Source organism: Nasonia vitripennis, chromosome 2 (genome assembly GCF_009193385.2).
Source record: "Nasonia vitripennis strain AsymCx chromosome 2, Nvit_psr_1.1, whole genome shotgun sequence".
Classification (NCBI taxonomy): domain Eukaryota; kingdom Metazoa; phylum Arthropoda; class Insecta; order Hymenoptera; family Pteromalidae; genus Nasonia; species Nasonia vitripennis.
The window spans coordinates 16,879,780-16,898,817 of NC_045758.1; the positions used below are offsets into that span (position 1 = coordinate 16,879,780).

At 38.3% G+C, this 19,038-nt stretch overlaps 2 protein-coding genes across 5 annotated transcripts in view; one reads left to right on the top strand and one right to left on the bottom strand.

Annotated features, from left to right (window-relative positions):
- Positions 1–9,136, bottom strand: LOC100122553 (E3 ubiquitin-protein ligase RNF144A). Of its 2 annotated transcripts, none has more exons than XM_031923339.2 (5): positions 7,454–9,136; positions 5,321–5,990; positions 4,828–4,990; positions 3,896–4,218; positions 1–3,238 (listed from the first exon to the last, which is right to left on the bottom strand). In XM_031923339.2, exons 2-5 carry the CDS (start codon positions 5,894–5,896, stop codon positions 2,906–2,908), a joined length of 1,395 nt encoding a protein of 464 aa, XP_031779199.1. In that variant the 5' UTR covers positions 5,897–5,990; positions 7,454–9,136; the 3' UTR covers positions 1–2,905. The 2 variants fall into 2 exon arrangements, with proteins under 2 accessions (XP_031779199.1, XP_032452572.1); XM_032596681.1 differs by lacking the exon at positions 7,454–9,136 and adding an exon at positions 6,101–7,161.
- The window catches only part of LOC103315411 (centrosome-associated protein 350), a 25,892-nt gene continuing 15,333 nt past the window's right edge, over positions 8,480–19,038 (top strand). For 2 of the 3 annotated variants that reach the window (XM_031923320.2, XM_031923324.2), the window contains exon 1: positions 18,238–18,989. The gene's annotated coding sequence lies outside the window, so the exon portion shown is untranslated. Of the gene's footprint in view, positions 8,700–18,237; positions 18,990–19,038 lie in introns of those variants that run through there. The other variant, XM_031923321.2, reaches the window with a different exon arrangement.

Here is a 19,038-nt window from a genome sequence, read left to right on the forward strand (position 1 = left end):
TTTTGATTGCAATATTTGTTAAGTAATATTGTTTTGAAAATTCGGTTTGCTAATGATACGTTTAAACGATTGAGAGCCACGTGACCAATATGGCGGCGCGAAGGATGGAAATATATATACATGTATAAACGCATGTAAATTTAAATACATAAAATAATCTTATTCTTTTCTCCAAAATCATAATAGAGATGATAGATAATGCTTCAAAATCAAAATAGATTCATGATGACTGAATTTATGTACTCAAATGCCCGTACGTTAGGTTAGGCCTGTATCCTTTGAGCCGCCATATTGGAGAGCTGCCGTTTTAAAAAATAATCAAACATATGAATTTTTAATTTATCATATTAGGGCCCAGAGGTACTAAATCAGCAAAAAATTAATACATAACGTATTCTTATGCTATTTTCTACTGTATATAAGTATTTATATGTATATAGCAAAACCATGTCTGTTCCCTATTATTCAACTTATTTATAACGGTACTTTCTGTTATAATTTAATTATCAATGACTAGTACTGTGTGCCATAATTTCTTTCTAATTCATTAATTTTGCTTATTAGACAAGAATTCGAATTGTTTAATTACATTCGAATCATCATAAAAGGAACAAGAACTTTTTTAAATTGTACCACGGCAAAACCTTTTAAATTGAGTACATGAAAATAATCTACTAAATCTTTAAAGAAAAAAGTACAAGTGCTTGATTTTTAAAATCTCCACGTCTATATAAAATACGTCAAGGACTTTAAGATTTAAGTAAATATCGTATATGTTGTTTAGTATGTACAAAATGAAACATCTTATGCATTTTTTGACAAAAGACAGCAAACCTTCTGCTAAACGGACTCAATTAAAAGTTACAATAGCAAGATGACAACTTTATCTTAGTGTCTTGCTTATTATTTTTATAGACTTAATAAAATGCATTTTTAACATAAATAATTGAGGACTCAATTTGTGAATAATAAAATAAAAAAAAAATTAATTAAAAGTACGTTATGTAAAATTTATATTATTTATAAAGTTTAGCTTTTAACTGTCATAATGATGATGATGATGATCATAATATTAATAATAGTAATAATAATAATTATAATATATAAAATATCACTAATCACTGTTAACCATTGGTTACATGTATATACATACATTCACACGCGTTAAAATAAATCAAGAGTTAATACTATTCTTCCAAAAATTTTTTCGACATTATGCACAAGTATCTAAAGGTATTTTTAAGTTATGTATATAACGTATACAGTCGCCGACCAACAACAACTCTACAAATGTAACCCAATTGAAAATACTTTTCCTGACACTGGACGCACTTACAAAAACAGTAAACATATATGTATTATGAAAAATCGTCAGAGGATCTTCTTAGTAGAAACTGCGTCGTTAGAAATAATAAACAAATGAACGAAATAGTTAATAATAAACGCCACCCTTGTTTCTTTTACATTTTTTTAAAACCATCTTGAAAATGTGACGGACTTATCTCTGCGGAATGTTTTTGTTTCGTTCTTTTTAACATTACGGTAACTCAACAACCAATTTACATCGTAGTTATTCTCGTTATGCAACGCGCGAACGGCGTCTAATTTTATCAACAAACAAGGAAGGCAATAAGTAGTACCTAGTACATTTTGTGAGAGTGACTCTTTGTTTGTCGCTCTTGCCACTTGGTTTGTACTTCTTAAAAACTAGCGAGGATTCTCTTGATTCTCTTGACTCTTGAAGCGAGAAAAACACCTCTTGTAAAAAGAAAAGCATCGAATCGACAATTTTCTTAGGACACATAGTGTGTCACATTTCATGTTTCGTTTTGCACGGAGAAAAGTATTTTATCTACATAAATCGAATTTGTAGACAGTTGCGAATTATGAAATTTTTATTTTGGCCTAAAGATTATTTTGTCTTCATGTAAAATAGTAATCTTTTTAATGTAATACATATTTGTCAACAATAATAATATATAAAACATAGATAACTCTTTACGCATTCTTAAAATAAATAAATACATTTACTCTCATATCTACAAGGAAAATCCGCCTTGTCCTTTTAAAGAAAAAAAATATTTAAAAAATACATACCGAATATTCAAAGTTTATTTATATTATAAAAGTAGATTATTTTGAGTATTCGGTGATCGTCTTTAATTTTCCCGTTCAACAAATCATTACTATATCTAACATAAGGAAGCAGATCTTTTTCATTTGTGCAGCCAAATATATTTCACGTCCGTAAACTGTCAACAAATTCGAAAACCAAAAACAGCCATTGAAGAGTATATACACCAGTCTTCGACTGTTCTTCTAGTAGTGGACGTTAACTTTGTTGTGTGAAAAACAATGTAGAATATTAAGAGTTCAACAAATGCGACAATCTTAATGTGAAACTTCTCGTACTGAAACAAATTCTAATATTTTTTAGCCTACTAAAGATAAGAGTTGACCTTAATAGCGGTAAATATATTATACTTTCTGCAATTTAGTATTTGTCGATTTAGTTGGATTCATTAATTTTTTTACGAAACATTTTTGATTGTGTACTAGAATAATAATTACGAAAAATCAACCTCTCTTTTTAAATTTGTTTGCTTCAAGTCTGTCACAAAAAGGAAGCTGAAGCACAAGCAAACATGCAATTTTCATTTGTGAAAAAAAACTTTTTCCACGAAACCGACAAAGTATATTATACTTTTGTACATGTTTTATTCGGGATTGTTAATCACACATTCGAGTTTCATGTTTCCGCCTTACGAACAGTCGATACTTTTCTCAGCGTAGTAGTCCTTCTCTCGCACACTCGCACTATCAACTTCTCGAGATCTCGGTTTCATCAGAAAAAATATATTATCTTATATACCAGTCCATTAAAAAAATTCATCCTTTCGACCATTTACGTAGCCGAGTCGTCTTGACTACTCATTGTCGTCGTGTTGGCCGTGTCTGCGGCTACGGCGGCAGCTTCGCTCGACGCTGCTGCAACGGTAGCTGCTGCGGACGCGGCAGCTTCGTCTTGTTCAAGTCGTGAAGAGCCGCAGACGCGGCATTTGCAGCAAACGATACAGGGCGCGGCGAGGAGAAGAAGAGGCGAGGCCACGAGCAGCAGAAGACCAAAACCCGCAAAAATGCCAATCACTTGAGTCCGATGCCAGATCACCGAAGCGCGAGAGTGTCCTAATTTGTTCTTGCATGGTCCCTTGTCGTAGTGCCGCAGTAGGAAGTCGTCCTAGTGAAAGATGAAAGACAGTTACGGATTTTTGTTTTTCAACATTTGTTTGAATTGTATATTATTTAAATTATAAAAGACGAATATTGATTGCCTCCATCAGAACAATACAAATGTTCGATATACTATAGAAGGTCTGAACTATTCAAATGTATCGTCTAAAGCTTGCTATTAATCCAGATGAATTTGATTTGAATATAATCTGTGTAAAATTGTGGGTGTATGTGTGCCTCATTTGTATGCATAGTTACATAATATTTTTAATGCTTGATGACTTAAAGGAAATCGTAAAAATGTTCTCACATCCAACCCAAGTTTTTTAAAAGTTTTATTTTGATTTTATAACTTCAGTTCTTTCAGCTTTTAGAATAAAATTGCATATTATATTTAGACTGGAAATCGTAAAATTTTTTTACAACTTAAATGCGCTAAATCCGCTCAAGTTGAAATTCTAATATAACAGTATGATCTCACCTGTTTCAGCAATGTGTCATCATCAGAAAAAAATATACAAACATTTGATAAGCTTTGTTAAATTTCATGATCGTCAAAAAACTTCGATAAAATATCTTTTTTTCTAATAATCAGTACTGCATTTTTTATTTTTGCCATACTATTATACGAATGAATAAAACGAATATATAAAATATCACTTACATCTAGTGAAGCTAAGCAATACCAGCAGAAAACATGCTTGCATCGCTTACACATCATTTGTGCACAGCCTTCATCTTTTTCAATTGGCACAGAACACATGGGGCAGCATTTGATGTGATCACTGTCAAAGGGTATGCCCAGTGGAAGCTCAGGACAGGGACCAACATGCCAAGGTTCTCTGCACAGTGAACAAAAATCTGTTGCACAGTTAGGACAATGCACTGGCCCTGGTGTGCTCCCATTGGATCCATCTCCATTCAACGAACATATTGTTTCGCATCCTGCTCGTGGACACCATGCTCTTTCTTTGTCCATTGATACATCTGGTAATCGAGTATGATTGGATTAATAAGACATTACATAAATAAAGATGACATTGAAAAATTTAACAAGGAATTCATAAAACTGATAGGTCATGAATGAACAATAATTAAATCAATGACTTTCAAGCTCTTCTACTTATTGATTGGATGGCATTGCTAAAAAGATGAATTTATTTGATCGATAATAAATTCATAAAATAAAGTTTAAGAATAATTTATTACTTGTACTTCTTTGGAGTTAATTAATAAAGAGTTGTATTAATGGGATAAGTAATTTTTTGGTATATGTGGCTAATACAAGTTTATTTACCTACATGCAATCTAATCTAACATTTATCTTTTGAAAATTATTAAAACTACCTTTAAATATTTTTAATTTATGCATTTATATATTGATAAGAGTATTCCTATCATGCTCAATACACGAATTTCAACTGCCTTATATAGGTATGCATGTGCAATAAGAATACACAAATTTTTAGGTCAGTATTATGATCTACATTCAAATAATCAAAACTTATTGCTCATAAAATGATCGACATTTTCTAAAATATTTTCATGATGCATGAAATTTTAATTAAAATTGTATCAATCAAAAATAGATCAAACCTCTGTTAAGACGAAACTTATTGTGCTTTTCTAGGAGTTCTTCACCAACAAGTGCGCCAATCTCTTTCAAAGAAAGCATACCATCTTGCTCACATTTTGCATCAGGGCAACTGATGTCATATGCTCCCTCTTCTATTTCAAATTCTACATAAGCACGCATACACTGAAACAAAACATGATACTTATGCATTTGCAATAACAAACATATACATAGGAAAAAGATATTCACAACCGTTGGTACTTTTGCCAAAAATCTCTAATCTGTTTTCTATAATAAGTTATTACAACATTTTTTCAACACAAAAACCATTAAATTTTTTTGTTCTAGTTTATTCAGATTTATGCTTATACTCATAATTGATTGGTGAACTATTGAATAGATTAAAATATTAAGTATCTCATAATGATTCTACTAGTATTTTGAGAAACTGTTTATTTTTGAAAGATTCTTTGTATTAAAATAATATATTACAAATACATGTAGGTTACGTACATCTTTGCAATAGGAGCATCCACAGCTTTCGATGGTGCACATCTGCGACACGGAAACGTCTGATAAACAAAGTTTGCACAGTAAACGACCAACCTGTTGTTGTGAGGTTGCCGCGGGTACAAAACTACCGGCGGCTAAGCTGTATCGCGAACTAGACGCGAGTGATAGCAAACTCGAGCAACGCGAGCACACTCTACTGCGGTTCACTGGTCGGCCTTCAAGAGCCAAAGTACTCAATCCCACTGCAGTTTCGCACTTTCTTAAAGCTGTAGGGCCTAAGTTTATCCAGCTACCTCCTCTTGCCTCCAAACTTGCACTGCTCTCCGGTCTCAGCAGTGGTGCTTCACCACTTCTCTTATTCATTGACCTCTCGGTCAGAGAAAGGTTGATTGCACTGGACTCCTTGCGCAGTAAAGGTAGTCTTATACCACTCAATTTGTTATTTTTCTCCATTTTTTTATTGCTTGAACTGTTGTTGTTCTTGGATGAAGGATTTACTGCGGATACTGAACTTGCGGCAGTACCCATATCCATGGGACCAGCTCGTCGTATGACGAGCGAGTGTAGGCTAGGCATCCCCTATTAAGCTTAGTTTATTTCATTGCCTGCTCTGGGGGCAGTGACTGAGATCACCTTTCTATGAGTGAGTACATCTGCCCTCAAAGGTAGTCTGAAAAAAGAAGGAAAAAAAAGTTAATGTAGAATATGCATTTGAGTGCTAAAATTTAAGGGACAAATTGATTTACAAAATCCTTGTCACGGCATAAATAGATTACGAACCTAGATATATATGTGCAGTAAAGCGTTTGATCAATTTTTGTATGTATAATACCATCCTGCCTTTTAGTCACATGTACATATATATACCTATATATGTAAATATATGTATTTGATCAATAGATAATTCCCACAACTTAGATTTTTTTTCAGCTTTAACCAACATAATGAAATTTTAACGGAATCATTTAACATTTAACTCATGAAAGTTATTCCAACACTAAAATCTGTTTACACCAAGTTTGAGGAAAGGAGGAAGATTGAAAGATAAATGACAAGATAATTATGAAATAATCAAGGACACCTTAAAAGGAAACAGATGTTAAAAGCAATGTATTTTCCAGTAGAGTAAGTAATATAAAATACAAATACTGAGCTATACGAAATAAATATAATTGCTCATCAAAATTTTACTGTACTATCTTCAAAATTTTTGTATGGCAACAAAACAGGCCAAGTAGTGAAAACAAGTAGACCAAACAACAAAACTAACATACTTGCAAATAAGTGAAGAAGAATTCGGTGACAAAATACTATCCTTTCACACATTATGTAAAAGTTTTTTATATAGATATAAATTCAAACAAAGAGTTTGATGGATTAAATAATATCAACAACATGATATGGAGAAAAAATTGTATTTTAATAAATTTTAATTTTTTAATGAAATTATATATATTGTCTGAAATAACTGGATCAGCATAAAGACAGTCTGGAGGGATTTATTATAATACCTGCAAATGAGTCTGGCATGAATGGGTAAATAATAACAATAGCTGTGTACCTCAGCATTTCCAATGGACAGGACACAAAAGCAAGGAGATTTCAGTTATTATTATTATGAAATCAGTATATTTATAGGTATAGGATGTATTTGAATAACTGAATTTGAATATTGCAAAGCATGTACAGTTATCAAATCTTTACAAATGAAAATAGAAACTGAATAATAACAGGTGTTCAAACATTTCTAGAACTGGATACAAACTACACGTAGCAGTGAGAAATGTTGAGGAATTTTTCAAAAGATAACAAATTTATCACTCACAACGCATGCACCCACTCAAGTAATAAGCCAGTACGCTGTGCAAGCGTGTGTTGAGGCAAATTAGATTACTTTTGAGGCAGTATCGACACCGCAAAGTAGTTGTGATAACAGCAGTGACATTGGAAACCTTAAATTTGTATTCAGAAGCTATTACCATCATCTGACTCACGTGGCAGCACTGCAATTATCGAGTTTTGCACAGATCACGGAGAAAAGATTCAAAGCAGCACTGGTTATTGTCGAAACAAACACTTGATTCAAGTTCTGGTATAGTACAAAATTTAAAAGCCACAGCCATGAAAACTTACTTTGACGCGAGGTTGAAGGAACGCCTCCTCCAGAGTGCGGTCTCTCCTCAGTCCCTCCACCTCATGGCTCCTCCAGCAGCGTAAGCCCAGACTTCTTCAGGTATATACATCATCAGCAGGCAACAGCCCTTCAGCCAGAGGAAGTGTGAAACGCGGGGTAAACAAAGCAGATCGGAAGAAGAAGAGGATGGAGAGGATGGAGAAGATGAAGAAACCGTCGGGTCGCCCCCGCAGTCGACGGTTCTCGAGAGACAGAGACAGAGAGAGGCGAGGCCGTTCCGGGGCCTACGCAACTGATGGCTCGGATCACGAGTCGCTGTGCGGGCGGACTAGGAATTTTCTCCAGGAAGCACTCGCGCGCACATGAAGGCAGTGCACATAAGCAAACACACAGGGGCACACAGCACTCGGTCCTGGAAGACGATGGGCGACGAGGAGGAGGACGCTGCTGCTGCTGCGGCCCGGGGGAACCTCAGCGACGGCCGACGACGTCTACTCGCGTATAACTACACTGTGCGACTGTGCGTGTTCTCTGTCTCTGTCCCTCAGAGCGCAGCATACGAAACAGAGAACAGCAGAGAATATATATAGGTATAGGTAGTAGAGAGAGAGCAGAGTACAGACTGTACAGAGAGAGAGAGAGAGAGAGAGCTAGGCAGCGACACGCACGGACAGACAGACGTCAGCAGTGCGCCTGTGCGGACTGCTATAATATCTTGTGTCTTATTGCGTGCGCGGTCGTGGTCGCCGCTGGTGTCGCTGTCGCCGCTTTTCTGCCTGTGATGTACTGATGTGTGTTGTGCGCGCACTTTCACCTATATACGTATACACAGAGAGCATGCAGCTGCGCATGTATACGCACACGTCCAAGGATGTCGCGCGCGCACCAGAGGATTCGGGATTCGGAGCCGAACGCGGAGCCTGCGGTACTTACTTCTCGGCGTAGCTCTCTCTTCGGGCAGTCCCCCGCCACTCGATTACTCACTCTACTCTCTGCTCTATACCGCTAGCCGCGGGGACCAACTCGCCGCCGACGGCCGAGAGTATAGCGCGCGTTCGCGAATTTTCCCGAGAGCGAGAGCCCCTTTCTGCTTCCTCTCCATCTCTCTCCCTCTGCACATGTCTGTATATACGCTTATTTTTTCCACTCGTCGATCCGCAGTAAGCAGAGAGGGGACTCAGAGAGCAGTCAGCAGCTCCGACTCCGACGGCGAGAAATTGCGCTCGATTGGAGGAGTAGGTGCGAGTAAGTAGTACGTATGTTTATGCTGTATGCGCGAGAGATTGCGGAGCCGCCGAATAGACAACTACGCATCTTTTTTCGCGCTGCTCCGCGGTGTCGATTATGCACACCGCTAGCTCTCGTCGCGCTTGTGCTACATGATCTCTCGCGCTTCCTACACGCCGATAACGGCTCGTGATTCACTGCGCCATACGATACTGCGCTACTCAGCTCTAACTGCTCGATCCTATATAATTTATATATGCACATATACACACACACACACACACACACACACACACACACACATATATATATATATAGGTTTGCTATGCGATTCAGTTTGGGACACGGATAAAGAGAGCCGATGATGTGGATGCAGCAGCGGCTGCAGAGGCGCAGTCGCAGTGCGCCTCGCGAGACCGGATACGTCGAGTGCGTTGTGTACACACGTAAAGCACACTGCGGTAAACTGGTACTATACCTGCACGCCCATACTCGCGGGGATCAGTCCGGCCGCGAGTACAGCTGTCCTCAGAGCTGATGAGCATATTCGTTACAACTTGAGAAAAGAAACGATGCTGTACATTCGCAATGTATATATATATATATATATATATATATATATATATATATATATATATAGCTTCTAGTATAGCTTGTATAGCCTGTACTGCTCGATACTTTGTTCGGAAACGATCGCTCCGCGAGTATATATACGGCCGTTTAATTGTAAAACTACCGGTTAGCCGCGATCGCTATATCCTACTGCACATTACGCGCGCGCGCACAATAAGCAGCGAGCTTTGCGCGCTCGTTAAGAATCGGGTTCCGTAAGCATAGCCGCCGGAGAGGAGAAAATTCCGGTAAGTATAAACGCGCTCGACGTGGATGTGTGTGATTAGGATTTGAGTGCGGCTTCACCGCCGCGATCATAGTTTACGTGATCCAGCTACGAAGCTATACGTGCGGCTCGACATGAGCGCGTTGCACAGGTGGAAAATTGAAAAATATGACGCAGTGAAAGTTGCGCCGTAATTATAACGCGCATGGACTTTACGCGAGTATATACGTTATTGGGTACTTTAGCGCAAAAGTATAACGACGCGACGATGAAAATGACTCGTGATCGCGCGGGAGTAAGCAGTGTAAGTACTGCAGGCATTATACGCACCTATGCACATAACGAGAAAGCTCTCCGCCGCCGCGCGCGGGCTGACCTTATTGTGTCTCACTTTCACAATAGCGTAAAGTGATGATCGATGTACAGTATTCCGAGTAATTAAATCGCTCCTTTGCGAGCATGGGATTCTCGAACTTTATGAATGAAAAACTGGACCTACATAAAGCTCCTGCATTTGGAGGTGCTTCCATTTGAAGCTCAAACTTATTGCGTTTGTCGGATGGACTGCAATTGAAATTATTCAAATTCGCTTTAATTGCAGGACGTCGCGCTATGAAGAGTGATGTATCTTTCAGAGGCCATAAAAAAAGCCAGTGGGTCGGTGAACTTTTCAGTTCCTGCACAAAATAGAACAAATTCCCGCTCTCGCGTACACGCGTAAACCGGCGTAAAGTCCAGCGACGTACGTCGTATTACACGATCTTCCGCATAACTTGCGCGGGCATCAGATTTCCGACTCGTTCGAGTAGCGCTTATATTCAAACGAGCGAGAAAAAATTCGAGTGCCTCCTTACACGAATACAAGGCACACTTGCGTTTATGTGTCCGCAGCACTACGCACGTCATAGGAATAAGCCGCGCGTAATAATAATGGGACGGCGGAACGATTTCTACATTAATATAATACACACTAGCATTGTTTCCTGCTTCGTATACACTTGGACCCCTACTCCGCCTGCGCGTGCGATATATATATATATATATATATATATATATATATATATATATATATATATATATATATATATATATATATATCGCGACTGCAGAGAGATAGAGGAGGAAAAAAATCGGCAAAAAAGTCCCTGTGATTCATACGAAAATACTTTTATATACGCGGCCGCTTTTTTCCGTTCATTTAGAAGCCATTAGAGCTGCGACTCGGCGGGCGAAATCGTTTTATAACTGCCTTGTTATTGTGTATACACATCGCTGTAACACACTTATCATTTATGCAATGATACTCTCCGAGTGTGTCGCATTATTCCATTGTGCCTGATTTTTGGGATTCTAATTCCTCGCCTATTTGCGGAACGATCGCTTATTGTATTCGAAATTCTCCGCGATGCGCTTTTAATATACAATGCAGCGGAGAGAGCGCCGTTAGCCGTTGAAAGATTTCCTTAAATATTTATACGAATTCGTGTGTGTGTGTGTGTGTGTGTGTGTGTGTGTGTGTGTGTGTGTCCATGCAGAGCGTCTACGTTTACATTACAATACAGGTCCGACCGGATCCGCCGCGACTCCGCTATATTATATATGTATAGGACGTTTTGAACAATAAGAATAAGTATACCTGATGCTCACGCGTGCTCGTTATCTTATCTCGTGTTTGACGAAGATCCGATGAGAAAGAACAAATAAATATATATGTAAAAAAGCGCTGACGAAGGCGACGCTTGTGTTCTTTCGCTCGCCCGTCGGGGAATGCGCGGATCATCAGAGCTGTGAATTTTTTAAATTCTATGCCTTCTTACTAATATGTATGTGTTTTAAATTACGGAATTTCGCAGTATATATACTGCAGTATATATAGCGAACAAAACAAAGTTTTACGAGCTCGACGCACATTGGCACATAATGCTAACAATGTGTGTGGGTGTGTGTGTGTGTGTGTTATATATATATATATATATATATATATATAAAACATAAATGCGCACCGAGTGGAATAAAGGCACTTGTCTCGAGGTTCTATGAAGAAAAACGCGCCTCAACTGCCAACGATTTCTCCGAATATTCTAATGCCGCTATAATTGTCGAGGCGACGCGCGTGTGCAGCTGTTTACCTTATAAGTATATATTGTATATTATATAGGACAGGACAGGGCAGTTTGTATTGTATCTCTCGATCGTATTCAGCAACTGTCGCGCGACAGTGTGCACAACCCGCCGCGAGTAAAGCTGATGTGTATAGTATTATTAAAAGCTGAAATGTTTATGCAACGCGCGCGCCGGGGAATAAATTTATATGAACATTACGTCGGGACGACTTGGATAATATGCCCATAGGAATATATAATCGCGCTTCGCCGCGAGAGCGCCGGTATATTGAACCTTTGTTTGCGCATAATAGGCATTATCGTTCATCGGGGCGGCGGTTATGATGCGATTATTCTTTGCGTAACGAGAGACGAGTTTGATGCAGCGATCGCGCTGAAAATCGACGGAAAATATCATCTTATTGCAATTATAAACTGTAAGTTATTAAAGCGCCGCGCGCGTGCGGAGTTAATAAAGGTCTGCAGCGCTGATGCGCGAGCGCTCAGACAATTAACTTTCCTCGCGACGATTGCGCGCGATAAATCTAGTTTTCCGAGTTCCGTATAAGCCTTGTCGAATCACGGAAATTAAAAGAGAGCAGTGTGTGGACGCACGGCTCAATTGAGTAACTCGATAGAGCAGCCTATATCGTAAACCTCATCGACTCATCTATGCTGATCTGCAAGCAACAGCTATATATAATCTTTCTTTATTGTATGTATTCGAAAATGTGTGTGAATAATTATATAGCGCCGCGATTAATGTAATCTTTGAGGAAAACGTTACGAGCGCGAAAATCGATATAGGCTCTCGTCTGTATATAATAGCCAATAATAACGACACTCCAGAGGTAGTAGTGTATACCTGTAGGTACAATAAGTCTCTCTTGAGCGGAGGATAGTGTTTTTTAAGTGACTGGAGGAGCAGGAAGCTCCTTACGGGTCAAGGGCGAATTAGCGCGCGGGGGCCCTCTTTTTCGTCTCTCACTCTTCGATCAACATCTTCCGCTTCGACGAGTATCTTATTTCGCCGTATAGATTTTGTGAGGCGAGACTATTATAAACCCTTCATCTTGTTCGGATATACAGAATATGTTGGGGAGCTTATAATTATGCAAGAACCCATCGGATCGCGATAGATATATAAACTGATCATCTGCGCAGTAAAAGGAAGAGATCTCCAAGATCAGCGATATGGCGGTAGGTATATGAATTTCCGTGACTTTTTGTTTTTACCGCCGCTTATCATTTTGCTGCAAATGCTGATACGGTATTACCTACAGTTCGCACACGCATACGCACTGCGGGTAATCGGTGCAAAAAATTTTATAGTGTGTTTACGAATGCTTGTCGCGCGCGAGCGCTCGTAAAATCCAAATACGCTTAACGCAATTAAGCTAGCGGTGCAGCGGCATAACAGGAAAAAAACCGCGAGAGACGCCTCTCGACTGAAAAGTCCGCGAGATTTGAGCGCAGTTTGGCTCTGGAAGAGGCAATTTTTTTAAGGGCACTCCCGTGATTTTTAAATATTTACCGTTTCGACGGCAATCAAGACGCATAGCAGATGAGCCTATAATATTATATAAAGGTAAAGGGCCATCCAAGAGTTGTTGAATTATAGTTATCGTTACATGTACATCGTTCTCTACCGACAGCGCCATATATAAAAACCAAGCGCGACGATCTTTTTTTTCTCCGCGTCATTGTTTCTCCTGAGCGCGAGAGAAAAGAACGCGATTCCACGGCTCTACATCGATTTGATTCGTGATGCCTTGACCGCGTTTTCTGTACACAAGCCCACCGAGCAGTGTAGCATGTTTACCTTTTGTCCAGCGCCTCTCGCGGCCTTGTTGTTTTTTTCGCTAGCGCGGAGCGAGGGTGCGATGATCCGGCTTGTACACACGTCCAACGGACGTTTCGGCTTTCTGCCGTTCGCTATTTTGTTGATATGTCACGGGAGAGCTGTATTATGGTATTTGCGCGACTTTCGCTCTTTTGCGAATCGGAGCCAAGTGTGCGCGCGCTGGCTGTATTTTGAGCTTGATAATGCTTTATGCTATGCAAAAATGCGCTACCAAAGCGTCTGCTGATACAGCGTGTTTCACCTGATGAGCCCTGATGAAATTTTAGACGATGCGTACTTCTTCAGTTTGTTCAAATTTGTACACAGATTGATTGATTTTAAATCGTATGCATACACACATTTAAATAATACAATGTATATAATAAAAGAAAACATACAAAGTCATGTTAATCGATATAAGCTTGTGTCGAATCATTAGATTATTCTGCTCTTTCAATAAATAACTTACATTGTAAATAAATAATTACAATTAGCAAATTTGCACTCAATTATAAGAATGGACGCGCGTGCACGACATGTCGTTGAACTAAATGCGCGGCGGAACGCAAACCGGAAATTAACGCATATACGCAGACCGATATGGATTCATCTTTCTTTTATCTACTGTAGATCATCGTACAAAAACACATAGTAGAGAATATGACTATTACGTACGATTTTGATACTTTTAAACTCGCGCAGTCATTAAGTGCAGTGTGTCCGGTGTCGTGTATTATATTTATATATATGTACCTACCAGCGAATTGAAGACTGTGCTGCCCTCTTTTGCCATGAACATCAACTAACGCAAACGCGGATAAATAAAAATACAGAAATACTGTAATATTTAAAATTTGAACATGCTTGTTGACTTATTCTGTGCACTTCTGCGCATCTTATTTCCGAAAATTTTAATGAAATGACAATGCCCACACAATAATTGTCGTTTTGAAATACAGAAGACTTTGTAAAGTTATTGTTATATTTCATATAATACATACGTTATTGCTTGTTTAATAGTATTGTTTTAATAAAAATGAAAATGTTTTGCAGGCAAAAGACAATTACTCAATGTTATTACTTGGTAGCTTCCACATTATGCATACTCTATGAGCCGAGCATTTTATTTTTTCACTTGAAGCGATAAAAAATAATTATTTCAAGGATATAAAATAATTTTACAATTTTATACTATCCCAAGCACATAATGTGTGTATATATATATATATATATATATATATATATATATCCGGTTTGAATTCCGCAAATTATATTGCGCATGCGCGTTTCCAAACTCGAGGGAAAAATCGAATACGTTAATTTAAGAATAAAAGTTACTGTAACAAAATAATTTTTAACATTAATAACAGTTATAAACGTTCATTGAACTTTTTACCTACTTTTACCCGAATCGCATTATTGAAATCGTAGAAAATTTTAATTTTGGCATTACAGGGGGTTGAAAACGGTTGAATAAATAAACTATATGAAAAGTATGAATTATCAAGACATTATTAGAATATTCAAAACGTTTAAACAACAATATAAATGCAATAGAACGATAAAGCCCCTTTTACACTATATACTGGAATTGTAAAATATTTTAATTACGCTTCAACCTATGTATTATAAGGGGTTTTCGGGGTCGCTGATTACAAATCTGATATCAGATTTACAAAATAATTTGTTTAAACAACTATGTTGACGCGAATTACTGCATAACTCGAGTTTTGTGAAAATGCTATATACTACCAGGGGATTTTAGGGTCTCTGATTACAAAACTGTTATCGGATTTGTAAAATAATACATATAACAACTTCATACGAAATACATTGCAAAATTCAGTCCTTTATTTTTGTTGAACCAAAATCTTGCGTACTAACAAGAATTTCGGAGTAATCGACGATGAATCTTATATCAATTTTGCAACAAAATGCAGCAAGCTTTAGACTCAACTTCATATGCTCGGATAAGCCATATTTACTCTACGCACCGTAAATTTCAATACATCGAACAACGAAGGAAGGTGAGGCAAGCGGAAGGAAGCAAAAAATAAATCTAAAACTGAAATGAATAAACCCATTTAACCTACGCTCGCCAAACTCAATAAATTATTTAAACTACATCTCGGCACATCGGAGTAAGGCGAGCGAAGCAAGTATAAAATCAAAGCGCTTAAACCCAACTAAACCACGCTCCCCGAGCTCAATAATTTATTTAATCAACACCTCGGCACATCGGAGGAAGGCGAGCGAAGCGGGGATAATATCTAAAACCAAAGCGCTTAAATCCAGCTACCCCACGCACGACAAGTTCCGATAAAAAACATAAACTCTTAAACCCACCTACCCCTCGCATTGTCAGTTTCCGTACTTGGCACAGCACAGGAAGGCGAGCAATTGCGAGAATTTTATCAAAAACATAAACTCTCAAACCCACCTACCCCATGCACTGCGAGTTTCCGTACTCGGCACCGCGGAGGAAAGCGAGCAATTGCGAGAATTATTGTATACAAGCATGTATACAATATGTTGTAGTTGTCCAATAATTTGTACATGTACAGATATTGTAATCGACATATGCCGACATGTGCCGACGTGTTGTTTAAATAAATGATTGAGCTCGAAGAGCGTGGTGTAGCTGGGTTTAAGCGATTTGGTTTCTGATTTCATACTCGCTTCGTTCGCCTCCTTTGAAGTGCCGAGGCGTTGATTAAATAAATTATTGAGCTCGGGGAGCGTGGTTTAGTTGGGTTTAAGCGCTTTGGTTTTATACTCGCTTCGCTCGCCTTACTGCGATGTGCCGAGATGTAATTTAAATAATTTATTGAGTTTGGAGAGCGTAGGTTAAATGGGTTTATTCATTTCAGTTTTAGATTTATTTTTTGCTTCCTTCCGCTTGCCTCACCTTCCTTCGTTGTTCGATGCATTGAAATTTACGGTGCGTAGAGTAAATGGCTTATCCGAGCATATGAAGTTGAGTCTAAAGCTTGCTGCATTTTGTTGCAAAATTGATATAAGATTCATCATCGGTTACTCCGAAATTCTTGTTAGTACGCAAGATTTTGGTTCAACAAAAATAAAGGACTGAATTTTCCAATGTATTTCGTATGAATTTGTTATATGTATTATTTTACAAATCTGATAACAGATTTGTAATCAGAGACCCTAAAATCCCCTGGTAGTATATGGCTTGTTCACAATACTCGAGTTATGCAATAATTCGCATTAACAAAGTTGTTTAAACAAATCATTTTGCAAATCTGATATCAGATTCGTAATCAGCGACCCCAAAAACCCCTTAGAGTACATAGGTTAAAGTGTAATTAAAATATTTTACAATTCCAGTATATAGTGTAAAAGGGGCTTTATCGTTTTATTGCATTTATATTGTTGTTTAAACGTTTTGAATATCCTAATAATGTCCTAATAATTCATACTTTTCGTATAGTTTATTATTCAACCGTTTTCAACGGCTTGTAATGCCAAAATTAAAATTTTCTACGATTTCAATAATGCGATTCGGGTAAAAGTACGTAAAAAGTTCAATGAATGTGTATAACTGTTATTAAAGTTACAAATTATTTTTTTTACAGTAATTTTTATTCTTTTAGTACCTAATTAATTGCCCGATATTCAAAATTTAATTACTGAAATTTTTTTCGATTTTAAAACTATTCAAATTTACCGTTTTCTGTTCTGCCACTTTTGGCATCGATTTTTTTAGTTTTAGTTTGACATCTTCTTATTCATCAGTGCAGCCACCGGTAATTCGAACATTTTCGAATTGATGCAGGGTCGCCCGATGGCTGACTTCAGGGGACAAAGCAGATCGCTTTTACCGCGTTGCCCCCTGAAGTTAGCATTTGAGCGACCCTCTGAATAATCGTGAGCCCAGCTTGGCTGTATCTTACACCCTACTCAGTAGGGTTCCTAACTTTACCACTCCGTTTACTTTTTTATGTACTTCGTGGCGCTGATGGATACTTAACAAGGCGAATAGGTATATGCTTGTTTTTGGTCTGATGAGGCGATTTCTACTTTACCGACTAGATACCGACAAGATCCGTTTGAATGAAATAATTCAATGCCGCACAGTGCAATATCTATCCAAAAATATTCATGTATAAGCAAGTGGTCCAAAAATGTGTGCTTAGAAATAACTGTTATGCCATAATATATACTAATGCAGTATATAGAATCGAAAGCACACATTGCATCTGTAGGGCTATCACACGTAAAAAGGAATAGCGAGGAATAGCAGCTGACAGCCAATCAGAAGTAAGCGTTAAACGGACTTGTCCTTATTGAGGTGGTGGGGAGAGAACATGAAGGAATGAGTCCGTTTAAAGATTGCTTCTGATTGGCTGTCAGCTGCTGTTCCTCGGTGTACCTTTTTACGTGTGATAGCCCTTACTCTGCAGTAGACTAGTATATACCTATAGTCCTTATATAAAAAAATCATGACCGGATGAAGTAAAGCCAAGAATGCGTCAATATGATTGGCTCATGTAGTGCGCATGCGTCAAAAGTATCGTTAGAATTTTTTTGATTTGTTTTTGATTTCTAAAATTGATTCTAATATTAAAAATGTAATATAATACTATAATACATATCAAATTATAATTTCTGTATTTATAATATTCTAGAGACATTCTACTCTCGAGACTATTCTATTCTCGAGACATAACCTTAAAATTTTAAAAGGAAGTTGGCGACGAAACCGCGGCAATTTTGAAATTTATATAAGCGCGAAATGAATCATATATTGTAAAGTTTGATATATTTCCGTGATAGAAAACAAATATTAAAAATATCAATCAAGTATTTATATTCCATTTAATAAGTTAATGAAATTATAGTCTACTACAGTGCGCGCAGCGCACTGCGCCTGCAAGTCTAGTATGATAAAAATGGTGGGAGCATGCTGTGTGTACCACGTGACCATCGCAGCTTTGTATATAGGTATACCTACCTATATATGTGTACAAACGACGGTTGCCGCTTTACCTATTGCTATGCCGCAATGCCGCAGTAGTGTTCTCGCCGTGTGGTCCAAATTATTCGATCAGCAATTCCGATTCGCGCGAGATTGCAGCGCCAGTACTCAGTAGAGCTAGAGTGCAATAAGTGCGCGCGCGTTGGTGTTACTCAGCGGCGGTTCTGTTGAACACCCACGAAGTCGCGACTCGCGACGGTAGGTACTAGGTAGATACGGGCGCCGAAATAAGTACAAACGACTGCAAGTGCAAACCGCATACCTATATGTCTCTATGGATGTATAATAATATTTGCGGGACGAGAAAAAATAAGGTCGGATGAACGCCTCCCGAATTCCCGATGTATCAGAAGAAGAATCAAGAAGTGGCGTCAGTTGCCTCGGCGCTCGGCACTTAGCAGGCAATTGACACCGTCAGAGGAGCACCAGTCGATTCTCCTCCTCGACTACCTCGTCTAAGTTGTCCGTACGTCTGCACAAAGGAATCGCCGTGACTCCTCGCCCGCCGGGAATGTCCAAGTTCAAGGTGAGTGGGGCTGCTGCTCTGCGCGCGCTATAGCCTAGGTATATACGAA